This window comes from Coregonus lavaretus (genome assembly GCF_964263955.1).
Source record: "Coregonus lavaretus genome assembly, chromosome: 19".
Taxonomy (NCBI): Eukaryota; Metazoa; Chordata; class Actinopteri; order Salmoniformes; family Salmonidae; genus Coregonus; species Coregonus lavaretus.
Window position 1 is genome coordinate 23,613,006 of NC_140006.1, and position 19,135 is coordinate 23,632,140.

The following is a 19,135-nucleotide window of genomic DNA, read 5'->3' on the forward strand; positions in this document are numbered from 1 at the left end:
CGAGAGAGCCGTGGTCACTCGTATTTCTGTGGCTGGAATAAAATGCTGCTTCTGCACTTCCAACAGGCCAGGCCAGATATACTGTCTGCCTGCTAACACCAACAGACCAGGCCAGGGACAGATATACTGTCTGCTAACACGATGGGGAAACCAAGGACATAGACATTAGTTTCAGGACAGACCGCGGCACATCACAGACTAATGCCTTCATCTGTCAGCGGAGATGAGTGGGAAGGAACAAGGAGAGGGAACACTAACCTCTGAACTCATCATGGACAGCCATGTCAATTAAATACTGAAAAACAGCAGCAGCAGCAACACAACAACAGTGTCCAGTCCAGACTCTCTCCATGGCTAAACCAAGCAGACCATCATTCACAATACTGATGTAAGTGATGTGTTTACTAGCTTACTGGGCTATAAAACCAACTGAATAGTTATCTGACATTCCAGTATCACTAAACTTACTGCAAGTCCACCACTAAATCATTAGCTAGCAAATTCATAGCCATCAAAGCAAATTTAGTCAAACAAAATATGTGCAGGTTTGCTGTATTCTAGTCTAATGAAAGGATACCAGTGTTCTCCAGATGTGTGCTTCGGTATATAAGAACCACCACAGACTTCAACTTCAATCACAGGTACAATCTGCAATGCTGCAATATGCTCAACATCGAAAGCACAGCATTTCTATTATCCAGTATGTGAAAATTAGTAGCTTGGTGACATGGGTCACTGGGTTCACCAGGTCCTTAGCTCTGACAACTACCAGTGGTGTAATATATTCTACATCTGATCATATTTGACATGCAGGAGCTATCCATTTGACCTGAGTCTGGGAGTAATGTGCGGCTGTCGACATACACTGGCCTGGTGAACAGTGAGAAAAGGAGAGAGAGAGATTGAACATGTTTTTGTAAGAGAGAGAGAGAGGGAGAGAGAGAGAGAGAGAGAGAGAGAGAGAGAGAGAGAGAGAGAGAGAGAGAGAGAGAGAGAGAGCGCTCTAGCCTGTAACCTGACACCTAGAAATGTTGACTTGGTGTCTGGCTTTTCTTGCTCTGTCAACCTGTACGTGCCAGCTCCACTATCCGTAATGGTTCCACACAGACACACACACACTCGCTCTTTCACATGCAAACACACACACACACAGGATGTATGGCAAATGAAAGCACAGTGCTAAGCACTTACAGGAATTTTACAAATAAAGATACGCTTTCCTGAAATAGTTGGAAACACTGAGGGCAACCAGACAAACAATATTGGACAATTCTGTGTACTGTACCACAAAGTATTTCTAATGAAAAAAGTTGTAGTTTAACTATGGTAATCCTCTGTAAAACAGTAAGATAGAAGTGTTAGAGGCAAAAAAAATGAGAGAGCGCACAGATGTGCACACAGACACAAACGCAGGCACGCATCCATGCACAAGTATGTGTGTGAACGCACACACACAAACACACACACACCAATAGCACATGATACAGTATACCCAGGTGATTTTACCTTTAAAAAGGGCGGCAGGTAGCTTAGTGGTTAAGAGCGTTGTGCCAGTAACCGAAAGGTCGCTGGTTCTAATCGCCGAGCCGACTAGGTGAAAAATCTGTCGATGTGCCCTTGAGCAAGGCACTTAACCCTAATTGCTCCTGTAAGTCGCTCTGGATAAGAGCGTCTGCTAAATGACTAAAACATAACTTTTCCTTGAAACATTAAATCAGATCTAGAAAAGGAAAGCCAACCTACAGCGCCATATCTATGACCTCTTAGTGCTGTCACGGAAGGGGACACAACAGTCGCATAAACCAGGCTGCCTGCTGATTTAATAGTCTCTCCTTTGCAATCCTCCAGAGACTCTGGCTGCAACAATGTAAAACTGAGGAGAGGCTGAGTCTTTATAAAATAATATAAAAAAGACCTGACAAATTATGGGCTGTTCTCTTTTTGCACACTCTGCTCTCAGCACATTTGGCTGTAAATGTCATGGCGAAGTCATTTTTTGCTGTTGCTGCAGTGGACTTCTGGGCTTCTGTCTGCTCTTCACAGCGGGAAAACGATCTATGCCCACAAGATGAACAGCAACTAGATATAAAGATAGAAGGAACGGTATGATACCAAGTGATCTTAGGTCTTTGTATTCTATAAACCTCATCAAAACTACAATTTGCATACCGCCCCAACAGATCCACGACCGACGCAATCACTGTTTATTTAACTAGGCAAGTCAGTTAAGAACAAATCCTTATTTACAATGACAGCATGGCCCCTAAGACCCTCACAAACTTTTACAGATGCACCATTGAGAGCATTTTGTCGGGCTGCATCACCGCCTGGTAAGGCAACTGCACCGCCCTCAACCAAATGGCTCTCCAGAGGGTTGTGCGGTCAGCCCAACGCATCACAGGGGGCACGCTGCCTGCCCTCCAGGACATTTACAGCACTCGGTGTCAAAGGAAGGCCAAGAATATCATCAAGGACCTCAGCCACCCGAGTCACGGTCTGTTCACTCTGCTACCATCTAGCAGACAGAGACGGTACAGGTGCATCAAAGCCAGCACCGAAAGACTGAAAAACAGCTTCTATCTCCATGCTATCATACTGTTGAACAGCCATCATGCCATCTCCTGTAGTAAGAGGCAAAAATGCTTACTCACACAAGCTCACACACACACACACACACACACACACATACACACACACACACGCCCATACTCACAAACACACGCAAATACACACACACACAGCCAACGCTGCTGTCCCATGTAGATGTCTTCAGAAAGTATTCACACCCCTTAACTTTTTCCACATTTTGTTGTGTTGCAGCCTGAATTTAAAATAGACTAAATTGAGATTTTGGGTCACTGGCCTACACACAATACCCCATAATGTCAAAGTGGAATTATGTTTTTCGAAACTTTTACAAATTAATTACAAATTAAAAACTGAAATGTCTTGAGTCAATAAGTATTCAACCCATTTCAATAAGTATTCAACCCCATAGTCTCCTGAGTGGTGCAGTGGTCTAAGGCACTGCATCGCAGTGCTAGCTGTGCCACTAGAGATCCTGGTTCAAATCCAGGCTCTGTCGTAGCTGGCCGTGACCGGGAGACCCATGGGGCGGCGCGCAATTGGCCCAGCGTCGTCCAGGATAAGGGAGGGAATGGCCGGCAGGGACGTAGCTCAGTTGATAGAGCATGGCGTTTGCAACGCCAGGGTTGTGGGTTCGATTCCCACAGGGGGTATGAAAAAAAATTAATGTAAGTCGCTCTGGATAAGACCGTCTGCTAAATGACGTAAATGTTATGGCAAGCCTAAATAGGTTCAGGAGTAGAAATGTGCTTAATAAGTTGCATGGACTCAATCTGTGTGCAATAATAGTGTTTAACATGATTTTTGAATGACTATTTCATCTCTGTACCCCACACATACAATTGTATGTAAGGTCCTTCAGCCTAGCATTGAATTTCAAACACAGATTCAACCATAGAGACCAGGGAAGATTTCCAATGCCTCGCAAAGATCGGCACCTATTGGTAAATGGGTAAAAATCTAAAAGCAGACATTGAATATCCCTTTGAGCATTGTGAAGTTATTAATTACACTTTGGATGGTGTATCAATACACCCAGTCACTACAAAGATACATCCTTCCTAACTCAGTTGCCGGAGAGGAAGGAAACCGCTCAGGGACTTCACCATGAGGCCAATGGTGACTTTAAAACAGTTAGAGTTTTATTTTTTTATTTAACCTTTATTTAACTAGGCAAGTCAGTTAAGAACAAATTCTTATTTACAATGACGGCCTACACAGGCCAAACCCGGACGACGCTGGGCCAATTGTGCGCTGCCCTATGGGACTCCCAATCACAGCCGGTTGTGATACAGCCTGGAATCGAACCAGGGGATCTGTAGTGATGCCTCAAGCACTGAGATGCAGTGCCTTAGAACGCTGCACCACTCGGGAGCCCAAATGGTTTAATGGAGTTTAATGGTTGTGATACTAACCTAACTGACAGAGTGAAAAGAAGGAAGCCTATACAGAATAAAAATAAAATTAGGCACTAAAGTAAAACTGCAAAAGATTTCGCAAAGAAATGAACTTTATGTCCTGAATACAAAGTGTTATGTTTGGGGCAAATCCAACGCAACACATCACTGAGTACTATTCTTCATATTTACAAGCATGGTGGTGGCTGCATCATGTTATGAGTATGCTTGTCATCTGCAATGACTAGGGAGTTTTTTTGGGATAAAAAAAAAACAGAATAGAGCTAAGCACAGGCAAAATCCTAGAGGAAAACCTGGTTCAGTCTGCTTTCCAACAGACACTGGGAGACAAATTCACCTTTCAGCAGGACAATAACCTAAAACACATGGCCAAATATACACTGGAGTTGCTTACCAAGGCAACATTGAATGTTCCTGAGTGGCCTAGTTACAGTTTTGACTTAAAATCGGCTTTAAAATCTATGGGAAGACTTGAAAATGGCTGTCTAGCAATGATCAACAACCAACTTGACAGAGCTTGAATAATTTTTGAAAGAATAATGTGCAAATCTTGCACAATCCAGGTGTGCAAAGCTCTTAGAGACTTAACCCGAAAGACTCACAGCTGTAATCGCTGCCAAAGGTGATTCTAACATGTATTGAGTCAGGGGTGTGAATACCTAAATTAGATATTTCTGTATTTAATTTTCAAGACATTTGCACAAAATTCTAAAAACAGGTTTTCACTTTGTCATTATGGGGTATTGTGTGTAGATGGGTGAGAGAAAAAATTACTTGATTTCAGGCTGTAACAAAACGAAATGTGTATTAAGTCAATGGGTATGAATACTTTTTGAAGGCACTGTATATAGAGACATTAAACACTGGACACTTCCCGTTTTTTTTATACCGTTTTCTACACTGTGCATTCATATACCGTATTCTCACATAGCTCATTCTAATATATCTACTAATGTACATAGCATTTTTTTTTACACTGTTTATACACACTGCGTATTTATATACAGGATTCTTGACATTGCTCACTGTAATTTATCTACGGTTGTACATATCATTCTTAGTATATCTTTTTGGTGTATATATGCATAGATTGCATTTGGATGACTAAAACAGTGTTGGATTCATTCTGACATTCTTGATTTCTTGTTTTTTGATTATTTATTATTTGTGTACATGTTTGACATTTTACTGCACTGTTAGGAGCTACTAACACAAGCATTTCGCTGCACCCGCTATAACATCTGCTAAACTGTGAACTCGACCAATAACCTTTTATTTTTTGCATGAGTAACAACAACACCTCAATGGACGTTGTGTGCTTGCGTTCATGTGTGAGTTTGCGTGTGCGAACCAGTAAACTCTTCAATAGGGATTCCCCCATGGTGCTTTTATCTTGAGGGGCCAAGTACATTGAATTCGGAACACCCAACTGAAACCCTATCAAAGGAAGCGAACACTGGACAGAGGCCAAAACATTAGCAGAACTAAATCCACTTAAGAGATAGGAGCACAAAACTACAAAAACAACAACGCAAATCTATGTTGAAACGTTACCTTCAACACCATTTTTTACCTCTAAATTAAGACGGAGAAAGTTAGCAGGCCAAGAGAGCCATTATAGTCAGAAGCCCCTATGTTCCTGGTTGCCAGGAACGGTGGGAAGAGAAGAGAAGAGAAGCGGGGGGGGGGGGGGGGGGGGGGGCATGAAAAGGTCCAACTCACTTTGTTCTTCTTCATTTTGGAAACGAACTCTGGTTGAACCCAGAACGATGCCAGGCAGCTTGAAAAGAACCAGGCATAACTCTCTCCCTACTCTAAGCATACTCCTCTGAGAAGGAAGGGGGCCGGGGCCCAACCTCACTGGCTTCTCACAGACTGGACTTCATTTCTTCTCTCTCCTTTTTTCTAAAATGAAAACCACACACGGTCCACTGCTAATAACTCGTCTTTTTTTAAGCCCTGTGCCAGAGTCTGACTCACAGTAATGAAATGTCCGTAAATTAACCTTTAGGGCAAATTAGGAAGACGATACCACAGCCTCCTTTACTGATTCCATTTGTTTTCTTATTGCTCTTGCTGGCTACAGATGGTCATGATAGTCGCTGGAAACACTTTTCACTTTAAAGTCGGCGTGAGTGATAAGATCCTCTAATAATTTCAAAATAATATCCTGTTAAAAGGCATGTTCCGAGATATGTCTTCAGAGATATGTCTTCAGAGATATGTATTAGATTGCGGTTTGACTTCCATTTTCTAAATATCTCTTTAGTAGGCTAGAACTTGGACTTTTTCCAAGAATATTCACATGCTTTCTTAGATAAACAGAGACAAGCGCTTCGTCTTTTTAATCTTGTGTTAAGTGCCTATATTTCACAGATTCTTCTACATGACTTTGACCCTCGCTTCAAACCCAAACAGAGAGAATCCCTCTGGCCAGCATCAGCATGTAGAAACACTCACAGCATGTCACAAACAAACAGCATCACACTTGGCAAGGAAAAACATGTTGACACAAAATGAAGTAAATAAGTACAGCCCTAATAAATGTCTCAATGACACCACCTTGGACCTACAGTAAAGACCTTTCCTCTCTGCTGTCTGTTCTGAATGTGTGTTCTGCTTTTGGCTCACTGACTGACACACATAAGGATGTTTGGTTGTGTGGTAATAAATGTAGATACAGTTGCATTGTAGAACCATATTGTTAAGAATATGGGTTAACCACCTGAACACATACAGTATGTTTAGAAATATAATATAAATATTTATAATGTTCAAAATATGGTGTTATAAATAACAATGTGGGCTCTAAGTTGTTCTGGCCATAATAACTTCATAAAAACGCCACTTAAGACAAAAAGATTGAGAAAAAAGTCATTGTTTCAATGTGGTAGAATTTCACCTTACCTGTTTTCTCTTTTATATCACACAAGACGTTGAAGAGAGCTGGTTTCATCCTGTGACAGTTCAGTGCATGTTTCCTATAAAAAGGGGAAACACACACAACTTACAACCAAATTCAATAAGATGAAGAGATAGTAATAGTTGCAAAAGTGTTCTGCATGTGCTTGTAGCATATCTAAAATGAGGAGACTTGTTTGATCACTGTCAATTTGATAAGGAAGAATAAAGCTCATCCTTGCAATTGGTATTAACAATGCATATTATTCTGAATTTACACACAAGTCTTGACCAACCCTTCAATCAAAGTGATCTAAACTAAAGACCCATTGTATAGCATAGTCTTATTCTTTATTAGAGAAAATACTTCGGTGTAAAATGTAATTTTCTAGTGTCTCCATTGTCTCATCAAACCCCACTTGCAACACTTACCGTCCCACTACACTTCATCCATAACCCCTAAGATTAATTAACATGAATGGCACGGGTCATTTCAATTTTACGTCACGGTGGGATGTCAGTAATGAATATGATACAATCTATCCTATGTAATCTATTCTTGCACAGGAGCACGAATAGATGTGATCGTTGGCTCAATTTCGAGGCGCAGCACTGGTGCTATGATAACCTTTATTGCCATTGGCTAAAAAGAAACAAATTATCCAAAAGGAATGCATCCCCAACATGTAACACTGCGGGCAATTACTGCGTAATCTAATTTGTAACAAGATAAAAGGCGATTGGAAATTGGGAAGAGGACGCAACCCGCTCAGTTGTAGTTGCAGTAGCTTAATATCGTCATTCTTTTTTAAACATTTTTGATGATACTGTTAATTTAAAAGTTAACTTTCACAAAATAAAACTGGTCGGCTGAAGGTAGTTTAACGTCAAGCACTTCATCCCCTACGAGCAGTTGTTGCGTTCGGGTGGGCGTAATTGTTTTCGTTGGATAGCATGAATGCACATCATATTATTACAATGTAGGCCTACAGTATTTATTTCTTAATTCATAAATATGCTATTTTGGTAAGGCTTTGAAAATAATATAATTTTCTATGCCACCGTACCTGGCCTGCGCTTCGTCCAGGCTTTGGTCTGTGATGGTCATTATTTGCTGTAATATGTCTCCAATGTCCTGCTTTCTTCCATCTCCGTCCGTCCCTCCCGTGCCATCCTGCATATTTTGCGCCAGGCCGGGGTGTCCGGCCATTCCCACGCCGTGGGAGTGCATCAACCGAGGCTGCTCGTCCATCCTTGACCGCGCTCTTTGCCTCGCCCCCAACTGACCAACACTTTTTTTTCACGGCAACAGAAGAAATATCCTTGGAAATTCCTTTGGATCCCTCCGTCTCTTTCCTCCTCTCTCACCCACTCTATCTCTCTCTTTTCTCTCTCCCTGGTAAGCTTTCCTGGATCGGAAAGGGAAGGATAATGACAAACGCGCTCTCTCTCCCAGCTGGTTTGGTTGAAATCTGATATGAATAGCTGCTTTAGGCTCTGGCCACTCCTGCACAGCTACTGTAGAAAAAAAGTAGATTCAACTTTAAAGGGTTTCAAATCGTGTCAAATCTGACGTGCACAGAGCACGTAATATGCTATTCCCAAATTCCTCGAAAGCTTGATGGACGGAACATGTAACAGTCACTCTCTCAGAGGGTTAGTGAAAGTATCACCAATTGTTATTGTTTCGCTTATGTCTGTAGCAACTGACACACAACCAGAGTATGGAATAAAAGCCTCCGCCCCCTGAGCCACGATTGGAGAAGAAGAGCGCGTAAGTCCCACCTCTGTCTCCTCAAGGAACGGCAATCATCTTTTTCGGGAAGGTTGGACGGTTAACATTGGGTCTGGACCTTCTTTAACAGCTCAATGGTCTGGACGGGGTGGCAATACAATGATGGATAGAGACTGAATATTTAATAAATAATTGGGCTTGGCACCAAAGCTCTGTACCTGATGTCACAAGGAACAGACACTCCCCCTTCTGAAATAAACGCATTGTCTTCTTTCAGTGTAGATTCACCTGGCTATTGCTTATTCAAACAAGGCAACTATGTAAATATGTCCTCCCCAGGAATCTCTATGGCAATCTGTAATTTTGTAAACGTCAGATCTCTATGGCACCACGCATCACTCACCCAAGTTTCGTCAAAATCGGGCAAGTGGAGTCTGAGATAACGCGTGGGTTTGCTAGACTCATATCAATGAGCATGTGTACCAAATTTCATCACACTGAGTCAAACAGATCAAGAGATATGAACATGTTCCCGTTTTATAGCACCACCGTTAGGTCGATAGGAATGTTCTTGTATATGTTAAGTCTTGACAGTGTTTGCAACATGTGTACCAAATGTTGTTACAATATGAATATCCTTGACTGATTTATATACATTTATGTGCCAGACCATGCCCACGTAAATGTTTATTGGTCAATAGCGGCCATGTTGTTTTAGGTTACTAGTCTGGAAAATATTGTGTTGAGAGACCTTTGTCCATAGATGCCACATCTCAAGTTTCGTTCAGATCAGTCATTCGGTGCCAGAAAAGTAGAGTTTTAAGGGCTTTTCTCAAAATTCAAAATGCCGGAAAATCCATCATGGCGGACGTTAAGGGTCCCTGAGGCAAATTGGTTCCTTGTGAGGAGAGGGACCTATGTAGTGAATTTATTGACTTTAGGTCAAATGTGGTGAGGGGCATGACCTTCAATGTTTGCATTTTTAATCTCTTGTTATAGCGCCACCATCTGGCCAATCAGTGTAATTTTGTAAATGCCAGATCTCTATGGCAAGACTCATCATTCACCGAAGTTTCATAGAACATTTGGTCAGTGCTGTCTGAGATATCGCGTGTGACTAACGTACGAACGAACGCACTAACATACTAATGGATGTTGACAAATTCACAGTCCCCTCCCCGATTTCATTGTGGGGGGACAATAAATCAATATGCCAACTAAAAAGTAGAAATTTACTTTTCTTTTTACCCTGAAATAGATACACTTTGGCTTTAACTTTGATCAGTTGTCTACAGATATTCGCTACAAATCCATTTATTTAAGTCTATATAATCTGAGCTGTTATGATGTTATTACTATGTTATAAAGACTACTGATAGGACATGGCTATAATCTTGGAAACAGTATTTGTTTTAACACAGGTTGCTGGTGTTTTAAATGTCTTGGATACCTCAGAGCAGCACAATTGATCTATGCTATCACCGTGCTGCCCTCCTCTCCTGTTATGGCTAGAGTTAAATCGATCAGTCCGTTTTCTCATTAAGTCCTGAATAGAAGGTGAGGCAGTTATTGTCCCAGGGGGCAGGGGGAGGTGGTGTGTGTGTGTGTGTGTGTGTGTACATGTGTGTTTGTACGTGTGTGTGTGTGTGTGTGTGTGTGTGTGTGTGGTCTCTATACTGCAGGACTGCACACCCAGTTTAGACTCATGCTCTAACCTTACACCCTGACACTACACTCAGGAGTTTGCCCTCTCTTTACACATATGCCCCTTTATGTGAATAAAACTGTGATGGATTTCTGACATATGAACATACCGTACCTTTCTAATCTCTTCCCAAAGAGCCTTGAGGTGGAGTAACAGTGTTGTATAAATCTCTGTCTAGCTCAGTTTGAAACACATGAAAGCCAGTGAGACCATGAGAAAAACTGAGAGTTTCCATCTAATAATACATTGTTTAAATGGCTAAATAATTGAACAGTGCACCAGGGGTACTCGCTATTGTGATTCCTGAAATACAGAGCCTGTTGGAGTATTTTTCAAATCCAAAATTATACTTTTGTTACATTATTTGCTAGCACAGCTGGTTAGCTAGCTCTCAGTCTCATTGACCACCAAATGTTGCTAATGCTAGCTATCTAGCTAGCCACTTAATATAACTTGTTTTCTCGAAATGTATGTTAGCTAGCAAAGTTAGCCATGATATTAATACAACTCTCATCTGCTGTCAACATCAGGATACAATTTGAGGGCACTAGTTTGCTCCAAAAGTGGTTGTAGCTTTGACTTCATGCTGACAGTGAATTCAGAGCCATTCAGTGGTTAGCCACACTACAAACATAATTTTACCAGGTTCCCGTGAAGCAATTGTAATGACAGTCCACCACAACATACCCAATAGTTTCCTGATTAGCAAGGGGTAGTCTGTTTAATTTCATTGTGTATTAAATACACAGTTTGAGATCATTGTGAGGGGATTTTGCCAGTGGTTAGATGGGGGAATTGGGCTTCCCGGGAAAATGTTGTCCTAGGTTGCAACAGTAACCTAGAGGGGTGGGGCTTATTGAAGAGTCAATTCTCAGTATTTACTCATGCACAACAGAAAATAATGCCTCTCAGATATATGTATCATCTCCCTCCTATCAGGTCTCCTTCGTAAAAGAGGTCTCCTGACATCAATGGGACTTCCTGGATAAACAAAGTAAGTAAGTGGGATACATTTTCAAACAATAATAACTTTCATGTTTTTCATAATAAATCATACAGAATGACTGGAGCTATAGGCTAGTTGTGGAGTTAGTTAGCTACAATACCTATCTCTCTAAAAAGCATCTTATCCACATACAGGATAATGTAACACTGATCTTAAAACAGGAACTGAATAAACAAGACCTTGTTTGTGGCTCTACCCTTCTTACAAATTCAGTAAAACAGCAGTGGAGCCGTAATTATTTTTTTAAACTGACATTGCACATTCCCCTTTATTAAAACCTAATGTGTTGCTGCAGCGTTCATAAGCTCACCAAAAATATCCAGCCGGATTTGATTAGAATTGCAAATGAAGCTCACTGAAAATAACATTCTTACAAATATTAGATATTTCCTTCTTACATAAATGGGGAGAGTTGTTTTTGTAATACAACTTTGTTTCATATTCAAGCAGTTCTATATTCCCAATAGTAATAGGATTTAGTTTCATTTACTCCTATTATACAAAATAATCTCCAGCCAAATAATTTGAATATGTTTGAAAAAAAATACCATACAGATTCTGCTAGAGCTCAGGTTGGTATTGAATCATCCTGAACACAATCCCTATGATTTTGAGCTACACAACCAAATGGATGCTGACTCTACATACACCTACCTAACAGTACCAAGGTCAAACAACTCACTACACAGAACTGCAGGTCAGGACAGTACTAGACAAGTTATATACAGGTTGATGTAGAAAACCATGACTGTAAGGTACATAACAATACATCTCTCCAGGAAGTAACCTTGATGAACAATTATGTTGTTTGCAGCTTCCAGCATTCCTCAAGCATGAATAAAGTGGGGCACAGAGAGGGAGAGAGAGAGAAAGAGAGAGAGCGAGACCTGGGCTCATCTTGAAACTACTCACCGACCGAGTGATGGTGAAGAACACAGCCACACCTTAATGTACACAAAACACAACTTCAATTCTTTAATTACATCCCATTGCAGGAAATAAAAGAAACAGTTGTTTTCAACTTGAATTCCAAAAAGGTTAGGGTTTGTGTGGACACCTGCTCGTTGAACATCTCATTCCAAAATCATGGGCATTAATATGGAGTTGGTCCCCCCTTTGCTGCTATAACAGCCTCCACGCTTCTGGGAAGGCTTTTCACTAGATGTTGGAACATTGCTATGGGGACATGCTTCCATTCAGCCAGAAGAGCATTAGTGAGGTTGGGCACTGATGTTGGGCACAGTCGGCGTTCAAATTCATCCCAAAGGTGTTTGATGGGGTTGAGGTCAGGGCTCTGTACAGGCCAATCAAGTTCTTCCAGACAGTTCTTTGTGCATGGGGGCACTGTCATGCTGAAACAGGAAAGGGCCATCCCCAAACTGTTGCCACAAAGTTGAAAGCACAGAATCGTCTAGAATGTCATTATATTCTGTAGCATTAAGATTTCGCTTCACTGGAACTAAGGGGCCTAGCCCGTACCATGAAAAACAACCGCAGACCATTATTCCTCCTCCACCAAACATTACAGTTGGCACTATGCATTGGGGCAGGTAGCATTCTCCTGGCATCCGCCAAACCCAGATTTGTCCGTTGGACTGCCAGATGGTGGAGCGTGATTCATCATGCCAGAGAACGCGATTCATCATGCCACTGCTCCTGAGTCCAATGGTGGCGAGCTTTACACCACTCCATCCGACGCTTGGCATTGCGCATGGGAATCTTAGGCTTGTATGCGGCTGCACGGCCATGGAAACCCATTTCATGAAGCTCCCGACGAACAGTTATTGTGCTGATGTTGCTTTCAGAGGCAGTTTGTAACTCGGTAATGAGTGTTGCAACCGAGGAAAGACCATTTTTACGCTCTACGCGCTTCAGCACTCGGCGGTCCCGTTCTGTGAGCTTGTGTGGCCTACCACTTCGCAGCTGAGCCGTTGTTGCTCCTAGACGTTTCCACTTCACAATAACAGCGCTTACAGTTGACCAGGGCAGCTCTAGCAGGGCAGAAATATGACGAACTGACTTGTTGGAAAGGTGGCATCCTATGACGGTGCCACGTTGAAGGTCACTGAGCTCTTCATTAAGGCCATTCTACTGCCAATGTTTGTCTATGGAGATTGCATGGCTGTGTGCTCGATTTTAATAGACCTGTCAGCAACGGGTGTGGCTGAAATAGTAAAATCCACTAATTTGAAGGGGTGTCCACATACTTTTGTATATATAGTGTATCTAGGGGTAAACCTAACAAAGGATATTTCAAAGCTATATATATAAACCAATTATCCTAAATATTCATAAAGATATAGAGAGATGGTCCCTTCTCCCTTTAGATTTCAGCTCTAGAATAGAGACAGTTAAAATTAATATTCTCCCCAGATTGCTTTACCTATTCCAGTCTCTACCAGTTGAGGTCCCCCTGAAAAAATTCAATCTGTGGGACTAGTTAATATCACGGTTGATTTGGAACGGCAGGAAACCAAGAATTAGATATTAGACTCTACAGCTCCCTAAAGACAAACGGGGGATGGCACTACCTAATCTTAGGGAATATTACTTAGCTGCACAATTTAGGCCACTAGTGTGTTGGTGTGACTCACAATACAGTGCTATATGGAAAGACATTGAGGCTGCAGTTCAAGGTCACCCAATCCAGTCTGTAGCTGGGGATAAAGACACATTTGGGACATTAACAGCAATACTTAACCCTATATAATCATTTACATTATACCTCTGGTTTCAGATGGTGAAAGCTGGAAAAGGAAATCAGAATGTTGAAATGGTTTGTGTTTGATCCAACATTTTAACCAGGTATCTATGATAAAGAAATGTAAGGAATGGGCTGACAGCATTTTGTACCATTGTAGAGGATGCAGCACTCTATTTTGAAAAATAGATAAATATTACCTTCTTCAATACCAAATATGACTATCCATGTGAAACTAAATGCATTTAAACAGGCAATGTCCAAGACAATCTATTTACTCTGTCATAGCCTGATAGCCTCTAGAAAATGCTAAACTCTTTATATTAAAATGGGAAAAGGAACTGAATATAGACATCTCAGAGGAAGACTGGGACAATATATATGCAGTGCTCAACATACTTCTACCAACTCAAGAACATGGAGAGAGTTTTGTTGGAAAAATATGACCTGTTATTTTATCACTCCTAGAATCAAAAGTCAAAAGCTAGGTATACAACAGCAATGCTGGCAGCTGTGTGAGTGACGACGTGTGAATGAAGGAGTCAGGCGCAGGAGGTAAAATACCGAAGTCCAGAGTTTATTTTTTCCGTTTACATAAATCAAACGCCCCAAGCGTCAAATGAAACTATTACAAGAGGAAACATCCACCTTGGCATAAACACAGTGAATAGTAGCTCAACCAAGCTACACGCTCTCACAACAAACAATCACTCACAAAGACAAGGGGAACAGAGGGAACACTTATACACATACGAATTAGGGGAATGAGCACCAGGTGTGTGTGATTGACAAGACATGACAAGTGGAGTGATGAGAATGGGATCTGCAGTAGCTAGTACTCCGGTGACGACGAACGCCGAAGCCTGCCCGAACCAGGAAGGGGGGGCAGCCTCGGTGGAAGTCGTGACAGTGTGGCCATGTAGATGCCAACCACACCCATGTTTTTTGGAACATCAGAAGATGTCATTGTATTGGGATAATGTGTGTTCGGTGTTAGAATATGTCCTAGGATATGAAATCCCTAGAACTTGCCCTGTAATGTGCCTTGGTAATGTTCCAGAGAATGTAAGGGGCAGTGGCAGATACCTGATAAACGTTCTCCTTGCTCCAAGTTAAAAAGCCATTACCAGGAACTAGTATAAAGTAGAAGCCCCAAAATTTGAAGTATGGAAAAGTATTTAATATGGAAAGCTTGACATAATTTATGCCTCAAGACTCTAAAAACCTTGTAACTGGGAGAAATGGATATCATTCACAAACCAGAAAGACTTGATGAACTAATATCTAGTTAACAATACATCACAACTCTATATATTATTCTGTACATATTGGATGGCAACTTCTGTTTGCTTTGATTTATTCTTTAGTTTCATTGTTTCTGTTGTTGCTTTTTTACTGTTTTTGTTGTATTGCTTTGAAAAAGACTAATAAAATCCAATGCACACACGGTCAGTGATATTAGGTCGAGATGGGCATGAATTAAACTTTAATCAAGCCTCAAATAGATTAGACAGCAGGAGTCGACTCAGCATTTCATAGGGTCTACATGTGACGAGTACTGAGGATACGAAGAGACAGGATGCAGACATCAACAAGGTAAAGGTTTACTTAACGATGCGAAAGAGAATAACAACACAACACTAACAATTACACACAACACAACACTGAACAGTCCAGGGCTATATAGTGGTGGTGATGAGATGAGGTGCAGGTGCGCTGGAGGTGATTAGGGTGCATTGGGTTTCCATTCTTGCGTTGCCGAGGTGGTGCGTTCAGACCGGTGGCTCAGGAGACCGGCGAATCAGAGCACCGGAGGGGAGCAACGGGAGGAGACGTGACAATTCACTGCATTGACCCTCTCCTCCAGTACAAGAGAAGAAAAATACAGAATACAGATATGGCAATGTTACAGTATATGGCATATACGAAGCCAGTCATGGCCATTTACATGTTAAAAGTAGATAGGGTTTATTATCATTTTGTGAAACAGTCCAGAGAAGCAGACACCAGTGATATACACAGTAAGTGTCAGCCAACCAGCCAGCCACAGGACTTCCATGCATGTTTACATTAGCTATAGGCCCTTTAGCCATAAGGCTGTAAGCACCCAGACCTCATAAAGCTCTCTGCTTTAATTCTGCCTGCTGGGGAAAGGGAGACTGATGTGACTGATGCATGAGCCTCAGAGCCCACTAGCTGCTCCTTAAAATTTCAAACATTAATTTGCATTCATAAAGAGACTACTCCTCTCTTTGTCACAAGTTTTTTCCTTTTTTTCATGTCTGCCTCCCTCTAAAAATCCCTGGGCGACTCCTGGTGGGAGTGAGCTGGGAAAATCCGACCATCAGGGACAACAAGACAAATGAATGCCGGATTCAGACCTGTGTGGCTTCAACAATGACAGATGGAGAAGAGCTGTCCCTCTGTCAACAGGCATGCTTCATTTAAAAAATAATACATCTGAATCTTCCCCTTCATAACAAGTGGTGCCTTATTTCACAGATTCACTTCATGTGTTTGTGAGTGGGTGTGTGTGATGGGTGGGTGTGATGGGTGTGTGTGATGGGTGGGTGTGATGGGTGGGTGTGATGGGTGGGTGACTGGCGGGGTGGACAAGGGGTACAGCTTGCTCCCATTCCACCTGGGTGTATCTCAGCTGCTTAGCATGTGTGTGTCAGTGTGTGTGTGTGTATCCTTCCCCTTTATCATCCCAATACTAATCAACAAAAGGTCCACCTGTGACCGTTTAACCAGTGAGGGCCAGAGCACAGTAAAAAATGCTACCACAGTAATGCGGTTGGTAACCTATTGTACCGTGTCGTTGCACCCAGAAAGATCACATCAAATAAAGAAAACTATAGGATGAGATACTGTAGGCAGGCCTCACATAACAGGTAGGCTGATTAAAACAGACATAGTCAGATATATTTCTTTGACCTATTTTTATCATGACATTGTCAATTACTATTATTCCATATTAAAACATTTTTTATCACACATGTAAACTGCTCTATGGGTTCACATTATAAAATGACTAAAAATGAAGTCTCTTATGAATTGTTGGCGATAGCAATTTCTTTTTCTATAAAGTAAGACTACAATGGGAAGTGCAGGTTGCATATGAGCAGCCAGCGGGATGCTCTTAACACAGCACAACTGTCCCCTGAAACATGTGGCACTGGAGGAGCATGATAAAACAGGGGAACATCTGGTGAGCCGAGCATGGTGCCAGGACAAGACAAAGCCATGTGTCTAGGCATGGATGAGCACGTACCACCTAGCTGCATACGCACACACACACACACAAACACGTACCACCTAGCTGCACGCACACACACTAGCTGCACGCACACACACATGCGCACACATTGATTGTGTACAAAAGGGTGCACACAAAGCACACAAGCAAACAAAAACAAACAGGACACGGTAAGAGAGTCCACTGTGGAGACATGACTAATCTACATGCTCAGAGGCTTATGTTAATAAGTGAATATGCATGAGAGAATACAATGATATGCCTTGGAGCAGGCAACCAGTTCTTTTAGGATTACTTTACCTCCAAGCATTCTATCTGTTGGCAGTTAGCACGCAACACAACGCAAGCAGGCTGATTTCAATGGGCTGATGAGATACAGTAATGCTAAAGGTATGTTAATCTGTAAAAAAAAATGTTTGGTCAAAAAGTCTGTTCAAATAAAAATGTTAAATGGTGCAGACAGACATGCAGTACGATGCAGTAGGATGGATGTCAGTCATGAGCAGTTCCTTGAAGTTCTGATTAGAAGGATATTCTAATTTTACCATTTACACTTTACCCAACTCACATACAGTATTTTGTTACTGAGGCTGTATATATAAGGTGTTACTTTGGGCACTTAGATTGAAAATACTCAGACATAGAGGTCTTCACGGGTCCAGCCGAACCTGATTACCCAGTGCCCGACTCAGGACCTGAGTGGGTGGGTCGTGTCCAAAATTCTGTAGTGTACCCTCAGATATGGATCTGATTTGATTGTCACGGGTCTCAGGTATGTGTAATTATAACTGATTTGGACCCGAGAGAGAGATAAAATGGTCTCCTTTATTGCTCAGGCTTTTCAGGCTTTTCACAAGAAAGGCGTGTAGCTTGTTGATGTTGTCGGCCAATCATCAAAACGTGTGCCGTGGCAAGCAAGTTAGGAGATCAATGGAGGATGGAATTAAAATGACGGACCAAGAGCCAACAGGTAGGCTGCTACTCTGAATATAGTTTTTGTTGTAATTGTGTAGGACGGGGGAAAGCGCAGCTTATATAGCCTCAATTCGCCTACCCAGACTAGCTTTTCTTCTCAATTGAATGCAGTCAAGGCACTATGTAATCAGATTGGATTATAAATCACCTAGCTTTGGCAGCTAGAAGTTAGTAACTAGTCCTTCCTAACTGGCAGGGATAAGACAGAAGTGTTGGGTGCTGCTGACTCATAACCATAAGCCACACTCATAAAGCAGAAGCTAGGCTACCAAGAACAGGGGTAACAAGCCCCCTACCTTCATCCCTTCTCCAGCTCTGCAGTATTTTCTCTCCTCTAAGCAGGGAATCACAGAGACAGAATATAGACAGAATAGAGAGAGAGAGAGAGAGAGAGAGAGAGAGAGAGAGAGAGAGAGAGAGAGAGAGAGAGAGAGAGAGAGAGAGAGAGAGAGAGAGAGAGAGAGAGAGAGAGAGAGAGAGAGAGAGAGAGAGAGAGAGATGTTTTTGAGATGTATTTGGCGGGGAAACGGTTAAAGACATAAAGACATACAGTGCCTCAGCCCTGACCTCTTGGCCTCCTAGGTATCCCTTTGCGCAGAATTCTTATTCCCCACCAAACTGACAAAGTGTTTTTAATCTTTTCTTTCTCTCTCTCCTGGAGGTTGGGGAAACAAAAATCAATAGCTGCTGGCAGGCGATTTAGCAGCAGGGTGAATTACAGGCCTGGGCCGCACTGCAGCCATAGCATCGGTGCATCAGGAAGGCCTTGGAACCAGGAACCTTGGGAGAGGCGTTGGAGACACGGAGGTTGCAGGGTCACATTGGGTCTGTGGTCTGAGGAGCATGGTA

The 19,135-nt window shown here is 42.0% G+C and overlaps 1 protein-coding gene across 1 annotated transcript in view; it reads right to left on the reverse strand.

Moving 5' to 3' along the window:
- LOC311147058 (pre-B-cell leukemia transcription factor 1-like) overlaps nt 1–8,604 on the reverse strand; it is a 62,334-nt gene extending 53,730 nt beyond the window's left edge. The window contains exons 1-2 of the mRNA XM_084183671.1: nt 7,973–8,604; nt 6,912–6,985 (exon numbers count right to left, since the gene is read on the reverse strand). Of these exons, the coding sequence (XP_084039797.1) occupies nt 6,912–6,985; nt 7,973–8,157 (259 nt within the window). The 5' untranslated portion in view covers nt 8,158–8,604. The remainder of the gene's footprint in view (nt 1–6,911; nt 6,986–7,972) is intronic.
- Between the last annotated feature and the right edge of the window lie 10,531 nt (nt 8,605–19,135).